At 39.1% G+C, this 20472-nt stretch overlaps 1 protein-coding gene across 1 annotated transcript in view; it reads left to right on the plus strand.

Moving 5' to 3' along the window:
* Positions 1–3843: 3843 nt before the first annotated feature.
* The window catches only part of LOC137977498 (allene oxide synthase-lipoxygenase protein-like), a 22124-nt gene continuing 5495 nt past the window's right edge, over positions 3844–20472 (plus strand). The window contains exons 1-12 of the mRNA XM_068824770.1: positions 3844–3934; positions 4511–4539; positions 7739–7857; positions 8465–8569; positions 10004–10349; positions 11644–11782; positions 13008–13114; positions 13422–13623; positions 15417–15523; positions 16464–16718; positions 17341–17447; positions 17875–17980. Of these exons, the coding sequence (XP_068680871.1) occupies positions 7790–7857; positions 8465–8569; positions 10004–10349; positions 11644–11782; positions 13008–13114; positions 13422–13623; positions 15417–15523; positions 16464–16718; positions 17341–17447; positions 17875–17980 (1542 nt within the window). The 5' untranslated portion in view covers positions 3844–3934; positions 4511–4539; positions 7739–7789. The remainder of the gene's footprint in view (positions 3935–4510; positions 4540–7738; positions 7858–8464; positions 8570–10003; positions 10350–11643; positions 11783–13007; positions 13115–13421; positions 13624–15416; positions 15524–16463; positions 16719–17340; positions 17448–17874; positions 17981–20472) is intronic.

Raw genomic sequence — 20472 nt, forward strand, 5'->3', positions numbered from 1 at the left:
AATGCCGGTTCAGTGGAGATGATTTTTTTCTTTTAACCACACGGCAGAAATTTTCGCGCCGTTTTTCTTAAGAGAAACAATTAAATTCATTTCAAGAATTTGCAAACAGACAAACAATTGCCGTTAATGTCTATGCATCAAAAAGGAGGATTTTTACCCGCTCTCGCCGCTTCGAAATCTCCTCCTTCGGCCCTGCACTTATTGGGGAAAATGTTAAAATAGTACGGGCACAAAAAAGGGAGATTAATTGAAAAGCAATTATGCACCGTGGAACGTTGCAAAACTAGGCAATATCTGAGTAATGAGCTCCAGGAAATTTAATTAATTGTTCGATAGTGTTTGAAATATGGCGACGACGACTGTTTTCTTGAGTTAACCTTCTTGAAGTCTCTACTCCGATAAAGTAAGACGGTGTTTGTAATACATCGTCCTGAAGACATTAGCAGGTCATTACATAATCAAATATTGCGTTTGTTTTACAATGGAATGGGTGGTGATTTTCTGTTACACATAGACATTGTTTCACAGAAATCAGATTCTGTTAAGAGAAAGTCTTTAAAAAAGACTTCTCGTGTTGTGTGTAACTCTGACCCTATATTTTCCTTCATTCTTCCATTCCCACTTACAAGTTCCTTAGAATAACAAAGTCTTGGATTAGTCAACCATGGGGGAATATATTGTTTAAGGTATGACCTTCGGATGTGTGGTGCCCTTCTCTACAATTCAAATTAAATAATCTGTGATAAAATAGACCCAAATGGAGCTAAGTACCGGTAATCACTTTTCAGCGTATGCTACCAGATTGATTTGTTTCAAATGAGTCCTACAATGTACTTTTTCTTTCATCTCGTCATTCTATACTTCCTATCTCTATGTTCCTAACCAATGGGCATGATGGTCGATCCGCTCGATGTCACAGAACAAATTACAAGGTTTTGCGTGATACTCAAAGGAATCAATGGCGCTATCAGTCAACTCGTGAAACGGAAAACGCGAATAAAAATATGTTTGTCATTAAAAGTGGTTCTCTCTTCTCCAAACCCGAAACAAGTTTTTCACCCATAGAAATGCCGCAAAAGAGAGGGCAATGCCAAATGTCTTTAGTTTTCACAATAGTTAGTTGTTGATCGTTCAAAGTATTTGCTGAAAAGCCGGCTAACGCCTTTTTCGGCCTTTTTAGTAAATTTAAAATTTGATTACTGATTTTAGTTGATGGCTCGTCTTATGAAACTCTGATAATTGTTAACAAGACTCAGTTGTTGTCTTTGTTTATTATAACGGATTACACGGCAAGGGTGCCGGGGCATCGCCATTATCATCCTAACCATTATCATGTATTATCAGTCAGCAAATTATCAATTAAGGAAAAACACTGATAGTTTTTTATAGTTATCCAAGATGGTTTAAACATAGCTTGCACTACAATTATTCTACTTTGACCACTTATTTATGAATAGTATTCGTTTCTTTCAAAGACTTTAAAAGGAACATTTTTCTACAAAGAGACTATGCCTGCCGAGAGACAGTTGAAAGCATTGCTCAGAGTGCTTGGCATTGATTGTTCGTGATTTGTGCGCGTCTGTTTAAAGCACGTTCTTGGGATCACGCAGGGAAAAAGGTTATTTTTGGCTGTGGCTTGTACAGTTCAGTGCTCCTTTTGAAAGGCATAACCTTAGAATTAAATTGGTGTCAGTGAAATTACTTCTAAGCGGGCATTCAAACAATTGCTTTTTGTATGCACTCTTCTTTAAAAAATCAGCTGGGAGTAATCTGCTTTCGTTTTGTACTGCCCGCAAATGTCCTTGTGTAACAATGCCGGTTGGAGACGATTTTAACCACACGGTATCATTTTTTTCGCCGTTTTCCTCAGGAGAAACAATTAAACATATTTTAAGAGTTTGCAAACAGACAAAGAGTTGCCGTTAATTATTATGCAGCATTAAAATTTGCTTTAATAGGACGTCAGTTTTCGTTTACTCCAGTGCATTACCTTCAGGCTTTGCGTTATTTGGAAAGTTGATAAGTAGATTCACTTGTTCTTTTTTTCATCTAAGGCACTGGAGTGTAGGTTTTTATATGCTGTTAAGGAAATTGGCTCACCCCACCCTAGCATTGCGTCTCCCAAATTTAATTGGTAAGCTCACATAAATCCTCGCTTGTCGTCAAGAATGTACTGGAAAACTAAAAAACCTCCTAAAACTGCAGCGCCATCACTGTTAATGACGGTTCCACGTAAAAGTTCAAACTGTACTTAGTCTTAGTCTTGTCCAACACTCATCGATCTACAATGCCAGCATAAAAGGGAAAATTTACGTAAAATGTAATGAACGGCTAAGTATGGACTTATAAAACAGTCCGTACGGAAAGGTCAAAAGGACTTTTGATGTTGATGGGGTCTTCCTGTTTGTTTTAGATTTTTAGGAATTTGTGTTTGTATTTTCATGCAGTCGATGAAGGCAGGAATTTGCCTACGATGTTATGAGTAGTAGCTATTATACGAAGTGGGAGTTCTAGATCTGCGAAGGGCGGATCGATCATGCGGATCTATCCGCATCAGTGGTTTGGAACATAGAGATAAGAAGTATAGGACTCATTTGGAACAAACCAGTCTGGTAGCATACGCTGAGAAGTGATTACTTAGCTTCATTTTGGTCTATTTTCTCTTATACACAGGCATTGTTTTACAGATATTATGTAAAGAGAAAGTATTTAGAAGAGACTATTTGTGTTGTGATTTATTCAAGTATAAGTCTGACCCTATATTTTCCTATTATTCCCCAATTCCCTCTTCAAGTTTCTAAGAATAACAAAGTCTTTGATTAGTAAACTGTAGGGGCATATATATTATTCAAGTCATGGCTTTTGGGTGAGTGGTGCCCAGCTCTGCAATACAAATAATTTATGATAAAGTAGCCCAAAATGAAGTCAACACCTTTTAGCGAATGCTACCAGATTGGTTTGCCCAGAGCAACCTACAAGGTTTCGCCTGATACTGAAAAGAGTCAATGGCTCTATCAGCCAACTAGCTCGTAAAAGGAAAAACGCGAATGAAAAAAGTGTTCTCTCTTCTCCAAACCCGAAACTGACAAATTTTCACTTACAGAAATCCCGGAAAAGAGCGGAAAATGTCGAATGTCTTAAGTTTTCACAATATTTGTTGATTCTTTAAGGTATTTTCTGCAAAGCCGGGTAAGGGCTTTAATTTTTTGGCCTTTTAAATAAAGTTTAGATCTGATAACTTGATTTTACTTGATGGCACATCTTATGAATCACTGAAAATTGTTAACAATGACTGAGTTGTTATCTTTAATTTGTTTATAATGAGGGTTAACGAGGCAACGAGGGGCATCATCGTTATTTTCCTAATCGTCATTATCATCATTATCAGACAGCAAATTATACATTGAGAATAAACACTAATAACTTTATTGAGTTATCCAAGATGGTGTAAACGTGGCTGGCACTACGATTATTGTATCTTGGCCAGTCATGAATACAGTACTATGCGTTTCTCTCGAAGAGACTTTAAGAAGAATATTTTTCTACCAAGAAACGATGCCTGCCGAGAGACAATTGAAAGCATTGCTCAGAGCGCTTGGCATTGAATGTTCGTGATTTGTGTGCGTCTCTTTAAAAAACCAGAGCCTCTTTAATGTAAATAAATTTTATTCCACGCCACGTTCTTGGGATCACGCAGGGAAAAAGGTTATTTTTGGTCGTGGCTTGTACAGTTCAGTGCTTCTTTTGACATTGAAATCTTAGCTTACCTTATTTTACGCTACATTACTTAATTGAAGGGGTTCTCAGACAATGGACCGTTACCGTTCATGATTATGCATTAAAGGTTGTCTTAATTAGGCTGACTTTTCTGTTTTCTTCAGTCTTACTCTGAGGCGGGAGGAGTGAGTGTTACTTTCAGACTTTGCGTTATTTGGTAAGTTGATAAGCAGATTCAATTTCTTTTTTTTTTTTTATCTAAGCCAGCGAAGTCTAAGTGTTTCTATGCTGTTAAATGCTGTTGAGGAAATTGGTTCACCCCACCTTAGCATTGCGTCTGCTAATTAGTAAGCTCAGGTAAATCCTCGCTTGTCTTCAGGAATATACTGCAAATTTTTAAAATCTAAAATTGCCTCGTCATCGCTGTTGATGACGATTACATTTAAAAGTTCCATTTGCAGTCTTGTATCAGTTGGCCTGAGTGACTTGCCGCTTTGATGGAACTTTAGGTGTATCTAATTTTTGATTTGATTTGATTTTGATCCTGCACGCACAACAAAGGGAAACGACAACTACAATGACGCTAATGACTGAGCGTTTACACATGTAGCTGTTACCACCATTACTAGTGCACATTATCGGGCTGGGGCAATAATGTGGACCTTTGTAACGAAGTTGAGAGTATTAGCCCACCAATGAGAATCAGCCAATTTGTTTGTAGCCAAAACATGCCGTCTGGTTGCCAACACACTTGGAGCTACCTTGAAATAAACTCTTTTTTTCTCTTTTTCAGAAAATCAACCCAGAGGGTTACTGAAAAAGGTAAAAGTGAAATTCATGCAGCAATATACTGGTTACCCAATTTGAACATTGATTTCAATATAAATCACTTAAGAATATTAAACCATTAATCACGACATTGATATTGGCTTAAAAAAGTGGCTTTAAAAAGATTGGTTTTTAATTAGACCGTATCCATAAGTGGCGGCTAAGTAATTATTCTTTTGTCTTAATGCTAATCATACTAACTATCATTGTAAACACGAGCAAAATTCAAAAGAATTTTTGTTCCAAATTGAGGCTAGTTAGGGTGATTAGCACAAAGACAACAGAATAATTTCTTGACCGCCATTTATGAATACTGTCTATGAGAAAGAAAACTACGAAATAAATTTCTACTCCCGCGCTAAAACATATTGCACAAGGGCGTAGCTAGGGAGGATGGGGGGGGGGGGGGGGTTCCTGGGGTGCCTGTGACCCTCTCTTTGTAAGCCGTTTTTTACTCAAACAACCTACAATATTCAGGTTGCGAAAATGAGAGTACCCTCTGTTTGACACAGTGTGATCCCCCCTTTGAAAAATTCTGGCTACGCCCATGTTGCATGTAGGTTCTTCGAATTCTGATTACCGATCCCGCTGTTTGTGATATTATTTATTGCTCGGATAAATCGTTTATAAGACGCTCTTTAAATTTGTCAAGAATTATCGTGAGGATATACCAGTACAAATGCCCGTAACGCGGAAACACGTGATCTGTCAAAGTAGATGAATATTTATTAATGTTCCGCCCATGATTTAAAGACTCGGCGATATATGTGGGTTGAGTTGGTTAGTTCTCTACTCTGCACCGAGAGGTTTTCCTCCTGGTTCTCCGGTTTCGCCTCTCCTCAAAAACCAACATTTGACTTGATTTGCGTTAATTGTTGATTTCAGTTTACAGTGTCCCCAATTAGTGCTCGAGCGCTAGGGCGACTAGACACTTAAATAAAGTTCCTTTCCTTTCCTTTTTTTTTTTTTTTTTTTTACGTAGTGAAATTTGCATTTCTACAGATGTGGGCATTGCTGCCCAGTATCCGACCACAGGAACAACAACGCAATTAAACGCAACTTTCGCCGACAAGAGATGTTTTTGTCTCCCTTTACTCTTTCAAAGTATTTTTAATTAGCATTAGAATTGGAGAATATAAATCGACTTACGAGCCGAGCATCGTGGAAAAATTTGAGAAGTCCGTTCTAACTTTTGCTTCCGGAAGTCATGCTGCAAAGTGCGGTGTGAGAGCAACACACGGAAAATGATTCCGCTCGGTAAATCAATGAAGAAAGTTTCAAGTGAGTTGTATCACAATAACATTACACTGCACACAGATCAATGTGAAGTATATCATGACTGAAGTTAAGCTTGTATAATGATTTTTGCACAGTAAACAAAAAATTGGTCGTGTACTGGGCACGCTTAGTGAAACATTTGTTGATGATTCTGATCTCCGTTGTTCTAGAAACAATACATTTCAGGAAGAATTGAAAAATGTTCTAACTATTTAAATTCTTTGAGAATACTCACTGCAAATGTCGAAAAGTTCCTTCCAAAACATCATGATTGACGATTCTGATCTCCGTTGTTCTAGAAAGAGTACATTTCAGAAAGAATTGAAGTTGTCCTAACTATTTGAATTCTTTGAGAATACTCACTGCAAATATCAAAAGGATCCTTCCAAAACATTATGATTTACAGACCATTTCTTCAGCAGCGATAGCATGTTTTGATGATTAGTGAAAAGCGTTAATTTCAATAACCTGAACAGAACGGCGCCCTCTGAAAATGATCCTAAAGCTTAAACAACAAAAGCAAGGTGACACACGCTAACACCAACCCGGTGTGGCCATCACATCACGCATGCGTACAACCATTTCACCCGGTCAATTAGCAGCCATGGAGAGCTGTTTTTTTTTTTTTTTTTTTGCTTTGTTTCTTTGTTTTTTTCCCCATATATACAATGGGCTGTGTAGAAGAAGCTCTACCCGCCATTACTTTACAAGTTTACGATTTGCAAATAGAGCGTAAAAGATTGACCTCAATGTATGTACAGATGACGTTATTAAGTTTACAATAATTCCCTAAATTAACAAATTACTGAACAGAGTTGAAATGAAGAAATCATTAGTTTCTTTCCGTGCAGAAAACAAAAAAGTTCGTTGGTAAGTGAATCCATTGTTCGGATGGCAGGCGATATGCAAGCACTTTGATAAAAATATATAAGAGCCTACCTATTTTATTTCAGCAACATTTTGCGGGATTTCAATGTATTTTTTTTTTCATTACTCTTTTCTGCTTCGAATACCTTAGCCAGACTTGGTCATCAAGAGCTGTGTTGGGGTGTGGTCATTTCAATGCCTTGATCGCTCACAAATGTGCACCCCGAAATGTTAATTTCTAAGCAATTAGTTTATTTCATGGTTTTAAATTGCTCCATTTCTTGTCTCATAGATGACTGACAAATTTTAGATTTGATCATAAATCCATTACATTGATGGCTCGATTCATTTTAAACTCATGGCTACCTCTGACCTGCTATCTTTTTTCATAGTTGTAAGAGAGGGTTCATGAAATTACTGCTGGGCAGTTGTTGGCTCTAAACAAATTGTAAATTTTAGTCCCCAGGTTAATGAATGAAGAAACGAATTGCCAAGCTTCGGTATCAGCAGAAAAAAAAACTTTTGTGTTTAAATGAAATCTGGTAACAAACCAAAAGTTTTAAAGAACAAGAACACAAATGCAGCGATCCGCAAAAATTTTAGCAAGGGCCTCATTTTTCTTTCGTTAACCCTGTCGTCATGACAGCACCAAAAATTGACAGGTGCATCAACTGAGAATTTCAAACTTCCATATTACCTATCATCTAGTAGTCGGCTCCATGTATATTTAATACGATCCTGCTTACGGCGTGCTTCCGGGGCTCGAAAATAACCGTCACTTGTTAATTTGGACGTTTTCAACCAACCTCTAAAGACACCAATAACAATAGAGAAAGGTACGACTCCTGGTGGACGAACAAAAGAAGCTAATGAGAGATCTTTTGTTTCCGTCCACCATCATGGCGCTGATGAAGTCAGGTGAAAACCTCCTACATTTACATAAACCCATGGACCATAAGACTCGAAACCAATACAGTAAAATACCTTACATAAACTGTTACTTAAAAATGGTTTGTTTCCAAGGTTAACAAATCAGTTGTGTCAACAGGTCTACGGACTGACTAGGAAACAAAAGAAGGCTTGAGTGTAGTTCACAGTGATGAACACCAAGGTCGTTCTGGTTGCTTTGACACTCGCTTCAATAGGAGCCCTTGTTACAGCTTCGAGGTAGGCTATATTTTTATGTCTTCAGATTAAACTTATCAGTCACCTTTTAGTCGGTCTTTTTGGCTTAAAACGTGGAGCAGGGGATCAGTTCAGTTCTAAAGAAACCGCACTGCTCCATCGCTAAGGGAGTGACTACAGCACCATCTGGTTTTATCACCTGACTTGACTATTAAACCAAACTTTCAATAGCTAAATCGCTGATCAATAAAACTGCCTATCCATGGACTGAAAATACGAAATGTTAAAATTGCTTTTCTTCTCCGGACTTATCAAATAACAGTTCTTACCTATGATATAATTTTGGAGAGTCCTCAGTCCTTCAGTGCTGTATGATTTCTCTTGGTATTTTCTCTTAATATGCTGGATAATTACAATGTTGTTTATTAGATGGAAAATAAAAACTCTTATAAATAAAAGTGGCATGCATACAAGCAGTTTCAACGTCTTTCCTGTCCAAAATGCACAGAATATCGACTGTTATTAACAGAGATTAAATGCCTTTATATCACTTTTTGAGCGCCAGTAAAATTAGCTATTTGAAAATTTGACTCCTCTTTTCAGTTCATTTAAAATGTATCCTCAACAAGGTATATTCACTTATTTCAAGCTTGATGCCTCAAAATGCCGTTGAGGAGCAAGAGTTCACGAAGCTACTGCCAATATTGCAGAATCTCACTGGCATCAGTAAGGAACTTCTTCAAGGAATTAAACTGTAAGTACCATTGTAACAAATTTGGATCATTGATAAATAGTGCTTGCACTGACGACTGCGTCAACCAGTTGTTTAGAACATAACAATGATACAAGTCTCGCAAAGGACCCTGAGTCCGCTAGCTTGATTGCAGGCGGTAATTTGTGTTTTCAAGCGCCAGATTCATTGCAGCTAATGCGGTCCCCATATTAGACGGGTGGAAGATCTGGGACGAGTAACAAGGCGAGGGGAAGGGGGAAGGGGGAGTGGGAGAAGTTTTTTTCGCCCTCCCCTACCCGCTTCCCCCTCGCTTTGTCACTCGTCCCAGTTCCTCCACTATATCGCCAAATATGGCGATCGGATTTACCGGGCTTTCAATCTCTCGAACCTTGCGCTTGAAAACACAAATTACCGCCAGCAAGCAAGCTGCGAATCCGCTCATTACAAGTCTTGGCGATTGCCCTTTAACCAAATCATATACCGGACCCATGAGGTGATATGCCAACTCAAACGTTTAAGTCGTTGCCAATTTTTTCGTGTACGAAGCATTTTCTAAGGCAATGGATTCAGAAATTGTTCCAGAGTTACCTTATGGCTGATATTGCTGTTTACACGGTACTCGTTTAAAGCAAATTTTTCCGCTTTCCTTAAAAGGTAGCCAAACATGGTTCCATAGCAAAGAAAGATGATAAAGAGGCCAACAAACCGATAAAAGGAAGAGAGAACAAAAAAAGAAAGAGGGGAAAAGATGAGGGTCGACATTGACATTGACATTGACACTGACATTGACTCATGCTTCGAGTAGGAATGTGCAATTTCAGCCGTTTCAATGCAAATTAACTTTGTAACAGGCGAAAAATGGACATAAAGCTAAAAAGTACGGTATTTGGTAGTTAAAAGGTTAAGCTGTTTATTAATTAATAAAATGGTTAATTCCATCGATCGGCTAGGTATTGCTGGCATTAATAACCGATCTTTTGTAACCCATGTATGATTTGACCTGAAGAGGTTTGTTTTTTTGGCTTTTGATACAGGCCACGTCAACTGGTTCCCCCCCCCCCCTCCCCCCTTACCCTCCCGGCATAGAAACGTCTGCAAAACTTTCCGACTTTCTAAAACCATACTTCCATATTTTGCAAGATGCGACACTAAACCTTATCATGTTATCAATTTTCTGTAGCTCTTTCTAGCAGCGTCTGTAGAATTTCGCTACCTGGTCAAAATCGAAAGCTGAACTGAAACAACCGTTGCAAAAAAAAAAGTTAAATTGAAAATTATTCACGCCCAAATTAAATACATTGGGTACAGGTATTGAGGCTCAATCAAACCTGTTTTAGGTTCCTTCTAGAATCTAATACAGCTCGATCGAAATACATTACAAATTTGTTCATTCGCGAAATAGCGCATGAACACTTACATTGCAAATGAAATTAAGCTATTTACTTTGCTTTCAAGATTTATTTTAACCCGTCAATGTGAAGTCTCTCTTCCGCACAAAACGAGTCTGATCTGCAAGGCAAAGAGGATTTTGGAGCGTCTAACCTTGAAGAAGAGATGGAAGTTGACTGACAGCGGATTTGGCTTCATGGTATTGGATAGGACGCCGATTGTGCACGTGTTTAAAACTTTCCTTGATCCGTTCACAAGATTCAATATGGAGGAGTACCTGCAAACCGTCCTTACAAGTGATCTCACCCAGATTGTTTACAACGTCTTGGTTAAAAATTCCAGTGAAATCAGAAAACATTATAACTACAAGATTTTGTCCAAGTATTTCGCGATGGCCTCAAAGCTAGGAGGAGTGAGTATAATTTTCTCTTCTCGACGCCTTTGGTAGCGGGCTTGATTTGAAGTGAAATCATTGTTATGTAATGAACGTTTCTCAAATGACCAAAACGAAAGCAGGATCATTTTTTGCTCAAACCTACTGAGGCACGATTGCTTGAGAAAATGCATTAATTCCATATCTTTTAGTGTACAGGCCGCAGCTTTTTAACAACTAACCGCCCTTATCACGAACAGGTTTATAGTGACAGCATATTTCAGATATCAAAACAAATTGCAAGAATACAGCGTTACTACAGGATCCGCTGTCACCAGAAAGAAAAATATTTATATAACCTACTGAATGTTGTTATGAAATTGTCTTTAACAGAAACTGTCGAAGCTTCGAACTGCCCCGTAACTCCAGTAGCTTCAGTAGAAATAGTGGTTTTTAGAGAGTGTCTGTAGTAATTCGCTTTTGTACTTTGCGCAGTGATTGGTTAGCAAAACTTACGCCACTCTCTCAACCAATGACAAGTGTGAAACCGAAACCAAGGAGGCCCATCAGGCCGGCGCTTATCTCCGGTTTCTGTAGCATGAAGCGACTAGGAGTATTTCTACTCCCCCCTGGATGGGATGCTAGTCCATCGCAGGGTTACCCCCAGCATTAAATTCGCCGGTACCCATTTATACACCTGGGTGGAGAGAGGCACCGTGAGAGTAAAGTGTTTTGCCCAAGAACACAACACAATGTCCCCGGCCAGGCCCCGAACCCGGACCACTCGATCCGGAGTCGAGCGCACTAACCATGAGGCCACCGCGCCTCCCACATGTGTACCTCTTACTAACCGAGTTTTTTCCCGTTTGTTTATGGCCCAAGCGCGTGGGCTATAAATCAACGGGGAAAATCGAGGATCCGTAACTTACAGTACGGACCGAGAAAACGAGGTTAGTAAGATATTTATTATATCTCCGAGGTTAATCCGGCGCGCGGGCAAGGAAACTAGTCGAAGTCAACCGGAAGGTTCAACTGCCACAAAGATTACCGTGTCAAAATCCGAAAAACTAAATCTTTCTTGGCTGTTTGAAATAGATGCTGCAAGATTCAAACAGTTTTACAAGTTTATATAACAGAAACGACATGAAAAACGTTTATCAAAAGTTCAAATTTAGCGGACCTTGCAGCGGGCCGTACAGCAGGCCGTGCTGTAGAATACGGCCCGCTAATTTAGCCAATCACAGCGCGCGTACTATCTGAGAGCTATAATAAAATTGCTAAACTCGAATTCTGATTGGCTCATTATGCTGTTTGCATCTTTTGTTCCTCTCAGGAAGTCGCCCTTCGGCCATCTCACTACGAGGCCTTCGTTGACGACAAAGATGAATGGATTAGTGACAAGTTCTTCACTCAGCAGCGCTTGGCAGGAGTCAACCCCATGTCACTGATGAGAGTCACTAACAGTTTTGAAGGTAAGCGATGTATCAAAAAGGTGTTAGTACAGTGATCCAATTTTTTCTTATCGTTTCTTTTTGGTTACGTTTTACCGATAACAGACCTTTTGGGTCGTCCTACCCTGATTGATGGCTCTCTGGGGGATCTAACAGTTAAGTGTTGAAAGGAAAACATGAAAAAGTTATCTACCAGAAGTAAGGGTCAAAATAAATTGCCACCTTGAGGCCGGGACACGTCAGAAATTCTGCACAGATCTTTACAACACCCATTTTTTGTTAGCCGATTAGTGGTCCTTTTCTTTGATGCACTGCCAAAACCTAGAATTTCTTTTTTAAACAGACACGTGCTTCTCCTTTTGCAAATCATGAAAGGAACGACGAAGGTCGGGCACGTGTATTCGTGCTCCATGAAGTTTTTAAAATCAATACTCCTACGGTACTACAAAACAAACGGGGGAAACCAGAAACTACAGACATACCAAGCAAAGAAACTAAATTAAAGAAAGTAAAGGAATGTGAAACGTATGAATAATTCTAACAAGATTTACCTAAACGGTGCCCTGACTTCACGACATTAAAAAACCGGCTTCTAAACGACAACTTCCCGATAAAAATGTGATCCAAAAAAAACCACTGTAGTCCGGATTAAATTTATACATGAAACTTGATAAGCTATGTAGCATCAATCAGAGAAAGTAGCACGAAAGACAAAGTTAACAACAGAACAAACGAAAGTTACAAACAATGATAATTAATCAACAGCTGGACGCAAACACGAAGTGTAGCGAAAAAGAAAAGCTACATTCAAGAAGTTTCACGGTAACAGTCAGTGAGTTAAATGTTTGGAAATTTGGCTGTAAAAATATCTGAATTCAAATTATAAAGTACAGAAGTTGCATTACCATTAATAAGCCAAGTACTAGTAAGCAAATCTAACGATTTGTCTCTGCTTTTGTCTACTTAAGGGGGTCTTCTTAAACTCTCGAGTTTCTTGAGCCATCTGTTGATGCATAGAACTCCTATTCTGGTTGCGCTCTAATACAAGGAGGCACCGTCGATAATACAAGGATAGCAAATGAACGAAAAACGTTTTTTAACGTTGGGCTATTTTTCCACAGCTGGATTAATATAAAAGACCTAAAGACGAGTTTTTAGGTCAGTTGCGCTGAAAGAACAAGAAATTCATGTTCTCAGTTTGCACGCATTTCTTTTTTTTCTTTGTTGTGGTTTAATTTTCACGCAGCTGCAATAGGATTGAATTGGGAAGAGCTTGAGAAACGGTTGAATCCTACGTTTGACTGGGAGGGTGCTGTGCAAACGGCTTTGGGAACTGACGACTCATTGGAAGAGGTTTGTTGCCTTTCGTTAACCATATGTATTTGAGAACTTAGTCAACAACAGTGCCACATTATATCTTACTTCGAATTCTTAGTACAACTTGAACGTACTTAAATATGCAGAACTGATTTCCGTACAAGTAATTCGTAATTAGAGCTATTTACGTTTGTCGTTAAAATGATGAATCACTACAAAAAAATTGCGTGAGAAAAGAAGCCAGCTACTATTAATTTAGCACTAAAATCATTCTAGTGAAATGCTTTTTGCAGTAAAGAAATCATTCCTCAGAATTAGTGTTTTATTTCTTGGTTTATTTTAGGCCATCGATCAGGGTCGTCTCTATGCTCTGCGCTATGAGTTCATGGACCACCTACCCAAAGAGTCGGACCTTACAGATCACGATAATAGACGGGAAATGTGGGGCACCTACTCTCCCATTGCTCTGTTTGCGTCTGCTCAAGATTTCATCACTAAACGCAATCATCTTGTTCCTGTGGCCATTCAAATGGACTTTAAACCAGGTTTATTACATCTTAGTGGTTGATCCAGTTTATTATACCAGTCAGTAGACAAACCGTTGTCCAGTAAAATACTGCTTTTGGCAGCCCACCATTAAATTTGTGTTGTTTTATGGTATAAGAATAGCAATAATAATAATAATAATAATAATAATAATAATAATAATAATAATAATAATAATAATAATAATAATGAGACGATGATGGTGACAATGACATAAAGTAGGATTATGTCTTGCTTTACATGAGATTATTAGTGATCTCTCTGCAATAGCGATTAAGAGAAAATTCGAAAATTAAACGAAACTTACCTGGAAGTTGAAGTTTGATTGGAATTCTATTCGTCACCAAGCACTGAAGGATTACGTGAGATAGTATTGCGCCTGCGCGAACTCAGTTTTTAAAGTAGTTACCATGTGTGCTGTGGAGAAACGCCCTATTAAGGAAATAAGTAGGGTATAAGTTGGGAGGGAATGTAATCCCTCAGTGCTTGATGAGGAATAGAATTCCAATCAAACTTCAACTTCCAGGTAAGTCTCGTTTAATTTTCGAATTCTTTTTCGTCACCGCACTGAGGGCTCACATGAAACTTCAAAGCACACTGCACACATGCAAAAACAGTCAACACAGAAGCCATAGACGGTAACAACAGTTCATTATCACTTAGTCTACAGACTGCAAAACACTTTCAGCAACTGTTCTTGACATCAATTTCTTTGCTGTAAAACTTAGCAAATGTGGAGACTGCGCCCCACCCAGCTGTAGATAAAATCTGATCTAAAGAGACAAAACTGGCACTTGCTTTGGATGTTGCTACAGTCCTGGTACTGTGTGGCCTGAATACTCCTACATTTCTCCCAGAGCTGCACATAACAACCTTAATCCACCTGCTAATAGTACTTCTAGACACTGGCTTGAAAGGTTTCAAGTAACTAATAAACAATTGCTTATGGAGTGAGTTTCAATTACTTTGGCCCATAAAAAAGGACAGAGACAATCCAGTAAACCAATCAAAACTCGAAGTAAGTGCACTTAGCCGACAAAAAGCGCGGGAAAATGTGCACGCACGAGCCAAGATTGGTTTTGGTTTCACTTGTGATTGGTTGAAAAAGTGGCCCGAGAACTTTGAACCAATCACTGAGTGAAGCAATACAAAACCAAAGCAATTTACTAATTACTTCGACACTCAATTGAAAACCGCTCTAATCCCCACGTTTTCACCTTGTACGAGCTAAGTACATCTTGAGAGTACTGACCACGCAAATACGAAGGTCAGCAGCGTGATATGAAGTAAACTGAACTACCATTGGCCTAACGCCTGGTTTTGATTGTTTGAGCGGTTTGCTCAATGCAAACGTAATGGAAGTTTTGGAACTAATCATATCATTAAGATTAAGATAAGTGAATGGTTTGGCCTCTTTGGGCAGACACTAACGATACTAGAATGACAGTTTTTAATGAGGCAGGTCCTACCTTCTTGGTTTCGGCATTCTTTTTCTTTTTTTTCTTTTTTTTTTTTGCGTTTTGTAGGCTCTTTAGAAAGACACTGCTAGAATTCTAGAGTCTAAAACTAAGTATTTTGCTTGATTACGGTTCGTTCAGTAACAAGATATAGCCCCACAAATAACTCTATAAAAACATAGCTCTATAAATTAAAATGTCAGAAAAAGAAACAGATCGGCACATGCACTTTGTTTCTCTGGTTTTTGAATAGATAATCTTTCAGCGCTTTACTTCTCTCGTACTCTAAATGGTTCCAAAGACAGCCAACTTTATAAGCATTTTTTCCTTTTCAGGCTCGGCCGTGTACACTCCAGAAGATGGCGATAACTGGATGCTAGCCAAACTGAACCTTCAAATCACAGATCTCGGATATGCACAAATTGTGGAGCACCTTGGGAAGGTAAAAGTATTACCTCTCTTTGGAATTATAGCAACTCCACCGCATTTAACTCCGTCCTGGTACTGAGTGAAGATTTAGACTTTTAGAGCGACCGAAATCGTTAAGTGCGAGGGACACGTGCCCTTGGAAGGAAATATAGAACGTAATCATTTAGTAAAATATCCCGGCGCCTGGCGCGGTCGCCGGTTCATTCTTTTCTCGTTTTACGGAGAATTGAGAGTTTTCTGGATGTGAGAAAAAATAAAAGAAATATGCAGAAAAAACCGAGACTTAATTTTGAAGGAAAAATTATCTCGTAAAATAACGTATTGAATAATCATACGAAGAAGAAATTTACATAGATCTTGATATTCGAAGGATTGATCAGGAGGAATAAATTGCCGTCACATAACGAATGAGGATATTTTTTTCGAAAATTTGCAGATAGCCATTTTTTCATTGCTTCTTTTACCTTTGTTAATTGCGTCTTTCTTAAATCACAACATTTCTTTGGCATCTCTCTAAACACACTGAACTCAGTACCTCTTAAAGTGTTTCTTGCTTTAGATGATACTTCCTCGCGATCAGTACATCGAAGTACTCGTGCTACTCTTGGTTTGGGGCCAGCTCGTTTGGCTTTCCCAATTCGGTGTACCCTTTAAAATCCGATTCGGTCTCGCGGATTGCGAATTTTTAGCTTTTCCTCTGAGAATTAGTGAATAACTTCCCTTGAATTGTTTTGTTGTTTGTGAGAGATTAGAGTAGAGACAGGTGAGGGGAGGGCGGAAAGCTTGAGTTTTAAAAGGGGAGGGAATTGGAGCGGGAGTCAGGACAAAAAGGTACGGGATGGGGGAGATCAATTTACGGGAGGTGGGACGTTTTGATCACCCCACCCCTCACCCTCTGATGGCCGCCCTGTTTCCTCCCACATATATCATTGACTTCCTTTTTTTTTCTAAAGGTACATTTATTGATGGAGCCATTCTGTGTCTTACTAAAAGGCGCCATGGCGTCCGAGCACCCTATTCACCAAATGCTGAAGTATCACTGCCGCGATGTTACCATCCCGAACTCCGTTGGCACTCCAGCTCTTATTGATCCAGGAAATTATATGGATCAGCTGTTTGCGTTTGGAAGTAAGGGAACTGTGCGACTTCTTAGGGACGCACATAGGATAGCCACGTGGAAAGTCACAGATTTCAGAGGCGAAATAAAGGTGCGTTGTTGAGTAGCCTTTCCATTTGAATTGGCAACAAAATAAATAACTGAAGTTTTTGCTGATACGTTTTGCACACTTTGAGATCGTGACAGTCAAGTGACACCATTTGCGTTGCTCCTGTTGTCAACATTATGACATTTCACACGTCTATCAAGCTTTCAAACGTTTACGTGTGTTACGATTACTAGTAACTGACCAGAGCAATTTTAGAGCCAAGTTCGCCCCGAAAAACTTTCAACAAAACAAAACAACACGTTTCCACTCGTTTTGAAATTAAAATTCCGAAGTCAACGACATTTTGTACAATTGCCTGGTCCCCTCGTAAAAGTTTAACTGTTTTCAAATTGTCTTAGCCTTAGAATAAAAGCCAACGACAGCTTTTAGAGAAAAGAAAAAAACAATGATTCATTCTTTTAGTTATCAGAGCCGCCGGCAGACGCCAAACGTTACTATCCATGAAAAAAAAAGGGTCACAAATCATCGACAATCACTGAGGCAAAAAACAAGATGCTTTTCATGGAGTCCCTTTCTCGTGATCGAGCTGGCAAAGCGGAAGAACTCTATGTATCTTGTTTTCCGGTCACTTACACAAACCTCTGTGTTGTATTTGTTTCAACAGAGACGCGGACTTGATGACAAGGAGCTCCTCCCATACTTCCCTTACCGAGACGATGGGGAACAAATCTTGGAAGTCATTGAAAACATGGTGAAGGAATACGTCGACTTGTAAGTATGACTAACTTGGAGGGCCAGATACATCATACACGAGAGACCCTGGGAACGAGCCGGGTTGCAGATACATTTGATCAACTACAGAAAGATAAGACCACTCGCTCAACTCTAATAGAAATTACTAGCAGTTGGACAAATCGTCCCGTTAGAAAGCTGAAAGGAGCCCATTAAACAAATCAAGAATGGACTTAAGTTATCGTTAATAAATGTTTCAGATGTTTATATCTCAGGGTTAAGGCGTCTTATCGATTTCCTTTCTTATAATGGAAACATTAATCCCATTTACCGCGTTGTTGGTATTTTATCGTAACTTCAAACAAATTTATAAAACGAAATAGATGTATTTTAATTATTGCCACTGGAAATCCCCCTGGAAGGCGTGTCAGCCAATGTATTGTATCGCATTTTACTGTTATTTAAGGTATTACTACGATAATGAAGACGTGAAGAATGACAACGAACTTGAGAACTACCGCAAGGAACTCTCTGCCTTCTGGTCGTTCCCATGGAAAGGCCGCAAAGGAAAGGTGAGTGTATGTATACCCTTCCGCATTTTCATCGCTATATGGTTAATATTTCCTGTTTGTTTCTTGAGTGAAACTTTTGTGTCCTGGATCTACCCTAGTCCTTAATTAATTTTTGAAGAATAACGACATGAAATTAAAGAAATTAAAAACCCGCCGAGTGCATTGTTGAGTTAGTTATATAAGCACGAGAGATGTGTCTAGAGAAGCACGAAACATAGGCGAGTGCTTCTGGCACCTCTCCGATTGTTAGAAATTTCCAAGTGCTTATTTCTCAACAATGCACGATAGTCCAGGTGGACGCAGTAATGTTTACATCGAAATACTCCTGTGTCAGCGAGAACGTAGTTTATGCCATCAAATGCCACGCATGCCACAAGATCTATATCGGAGAAACTGGTAGACGCTTGGTGACATATTTAGGCAACATCTATGCTCCACAAGGCTACCAGACTCCGATCTTCCTGTTGGACGCCATTTTGCTTCCCGGGGCACACTACTCAGGAAATTCGTTTCGTTTTGTTTTTATAATCCGTATACACGTATGCTTCAATTTAACTGCTGCTAGCGCTGCTGCCTTGGTTCAACAACTAGCCCTTAACGCTTGCAGTGTAATGGCCACTTTAGAAACAAGTAGGAGAAGGAGGATTAAAGCATGCGATAGAACACTTCTCAAGCTGAAGACAATGCTTATAAAACTCTATCCAATTACAGTTTTTCTTCTACACGAGAAAACACGTTTAACACAGACATTTCTGTGGCATTTTCTCTACATTGGAAAACTTAAATTCGACGTCGTTTTCTCCAGTCTTATTTCAGCGTTTGATTAAGATAATAAATATAGCGATGATCTTTCCAGCGAGATTCTATTTCTTACAAAAGGATGGTTCTAAGTTTCGCATCAATTTTGTCTTCAATCCCAGGCCCTACTTGTTTGTGAGTTGGCCCATTTGAGAGGTAAAATTGAATAAAACTCTTTTTACGAGATGTCCATTCTTATAACACGCGATCGTCCTAGCTGGGTAATTTTTATATCAAAAAAATCCCCTCTAGAAATTAAAAGAAAGTCCTTTTCTCGAGTTGGTGCTAAATGGTTTAACGAGATACCTATCAGCTTCAGAGGGTTACAAAAGTGTTGAAGCAAAAATTCTTAGTATCCTCTTAGATATTTTAAAAAGGGCGACGTTTTGACGTTGAGCTAACGTCATTATCAAATCAAAACGATAGTGATGGGAAATGTATAAATACCAAGTTAAAACAATGAAACAATCACATAGGAAAGTGTTGGAATGTTCTTTCAAGCAAAAGGTTTCGCTACTCTACGATTCCCTATGTGATTGTTTTATTGTTTTTACTTAGTATTTATACATAGCACTGACCTTTTAAGTGCCGCTTCAATTGATGATACTTCCAAGTTTGTGCGTGTTGATGACAAGCGACCCAAATCCCGTGGCCGTCCACCGAAACACTTTCATCCGCTTCTCCAGAAAGAGAAAAATGCCTGCCTAAGAACATCGCGGATTCGCTTTGCCAAAAATGTTTCAGACTCGTCCATCTTTACGGCCTTCCTAACACCCACAAATTAAGATAATCTCAGTATAAGGCCTATTTTATCATCAACTGGTAATTAAAATTATGAACTGGCCCAATGGTTGGAGAAAAACTAACAGAACCACTGTCTATGAACGATTACACGATTACTGATGCCATTTGGTTCTCTGAAGAAATTACATCTTACCTATCGACGACGATGACATATTGGTCTCTTACGATGTCACAGTCCTTTTTACTAACGTACTGACGTACTGTTAATTGAGACTATCAACATCTTAGTTGACAAATGGCCTTTAGCCCTTTAATGGCTTATGTCTTCCTGTGTCACCTTGAAGACAAACTTAACCACCATGGTGTGACGCCTACACACTATACATGAGGTATGTTTCATAACACCCTGGCCAGAATATATGCCCATCACCGATGCTGCAGTTGATTTTCTTTCTATCTTATAAGAGCCTCCACCCCAGCCTGTCGTTTACTTACTATGGAGTTTCCAGTTGATAACAGGATACCTTCCATCGGAATGAAATAATTAAGAACGGAACTAAGATTGAAACACAAGTGTATAGAAAGCAGACAAACACTAGCTTGTTGCATTTCCAAAGCCGCACGGATAAACGCTACAAAGGCTTGCTCAAAACAATGATTCATCGTGCGCATGCCCTAGCTTCCACAACTGAAGCTTTCAATCACGAATGCACTAAACTACGCTCCATCTTTGCCCGATTTGACTACCCTATCACAATGATAAACTCCACCATTAACAAATTTATTCATAACATTTCATCGAGTGAAAGAGAAACACAAGTGGAAGACAACAGCGTTCTGTGAGTAATTCTCCCTTTTAAGGACCAAACGTCAGCTGACGCGGTGAGAAGACAAATGCGTGATCTTAGTGATAAGATTGGTACTACTTTGCACAACCGGTATTTATCAGC

This window comes from Montipora foliosa, chromosome 1, assembly GCF_036669935.1.
Source record: "Montipora foliosa isolate CH-2021 chromosome 1, ASM3666993v2, whole genome shotgun sequence".
NCBI classification, from domain to species: Eukaryota; Metazoa; Cnidaria; class Anthozoa; order Scleractinia; family Acroporidae; genus Montipora; species Montipora foliosa.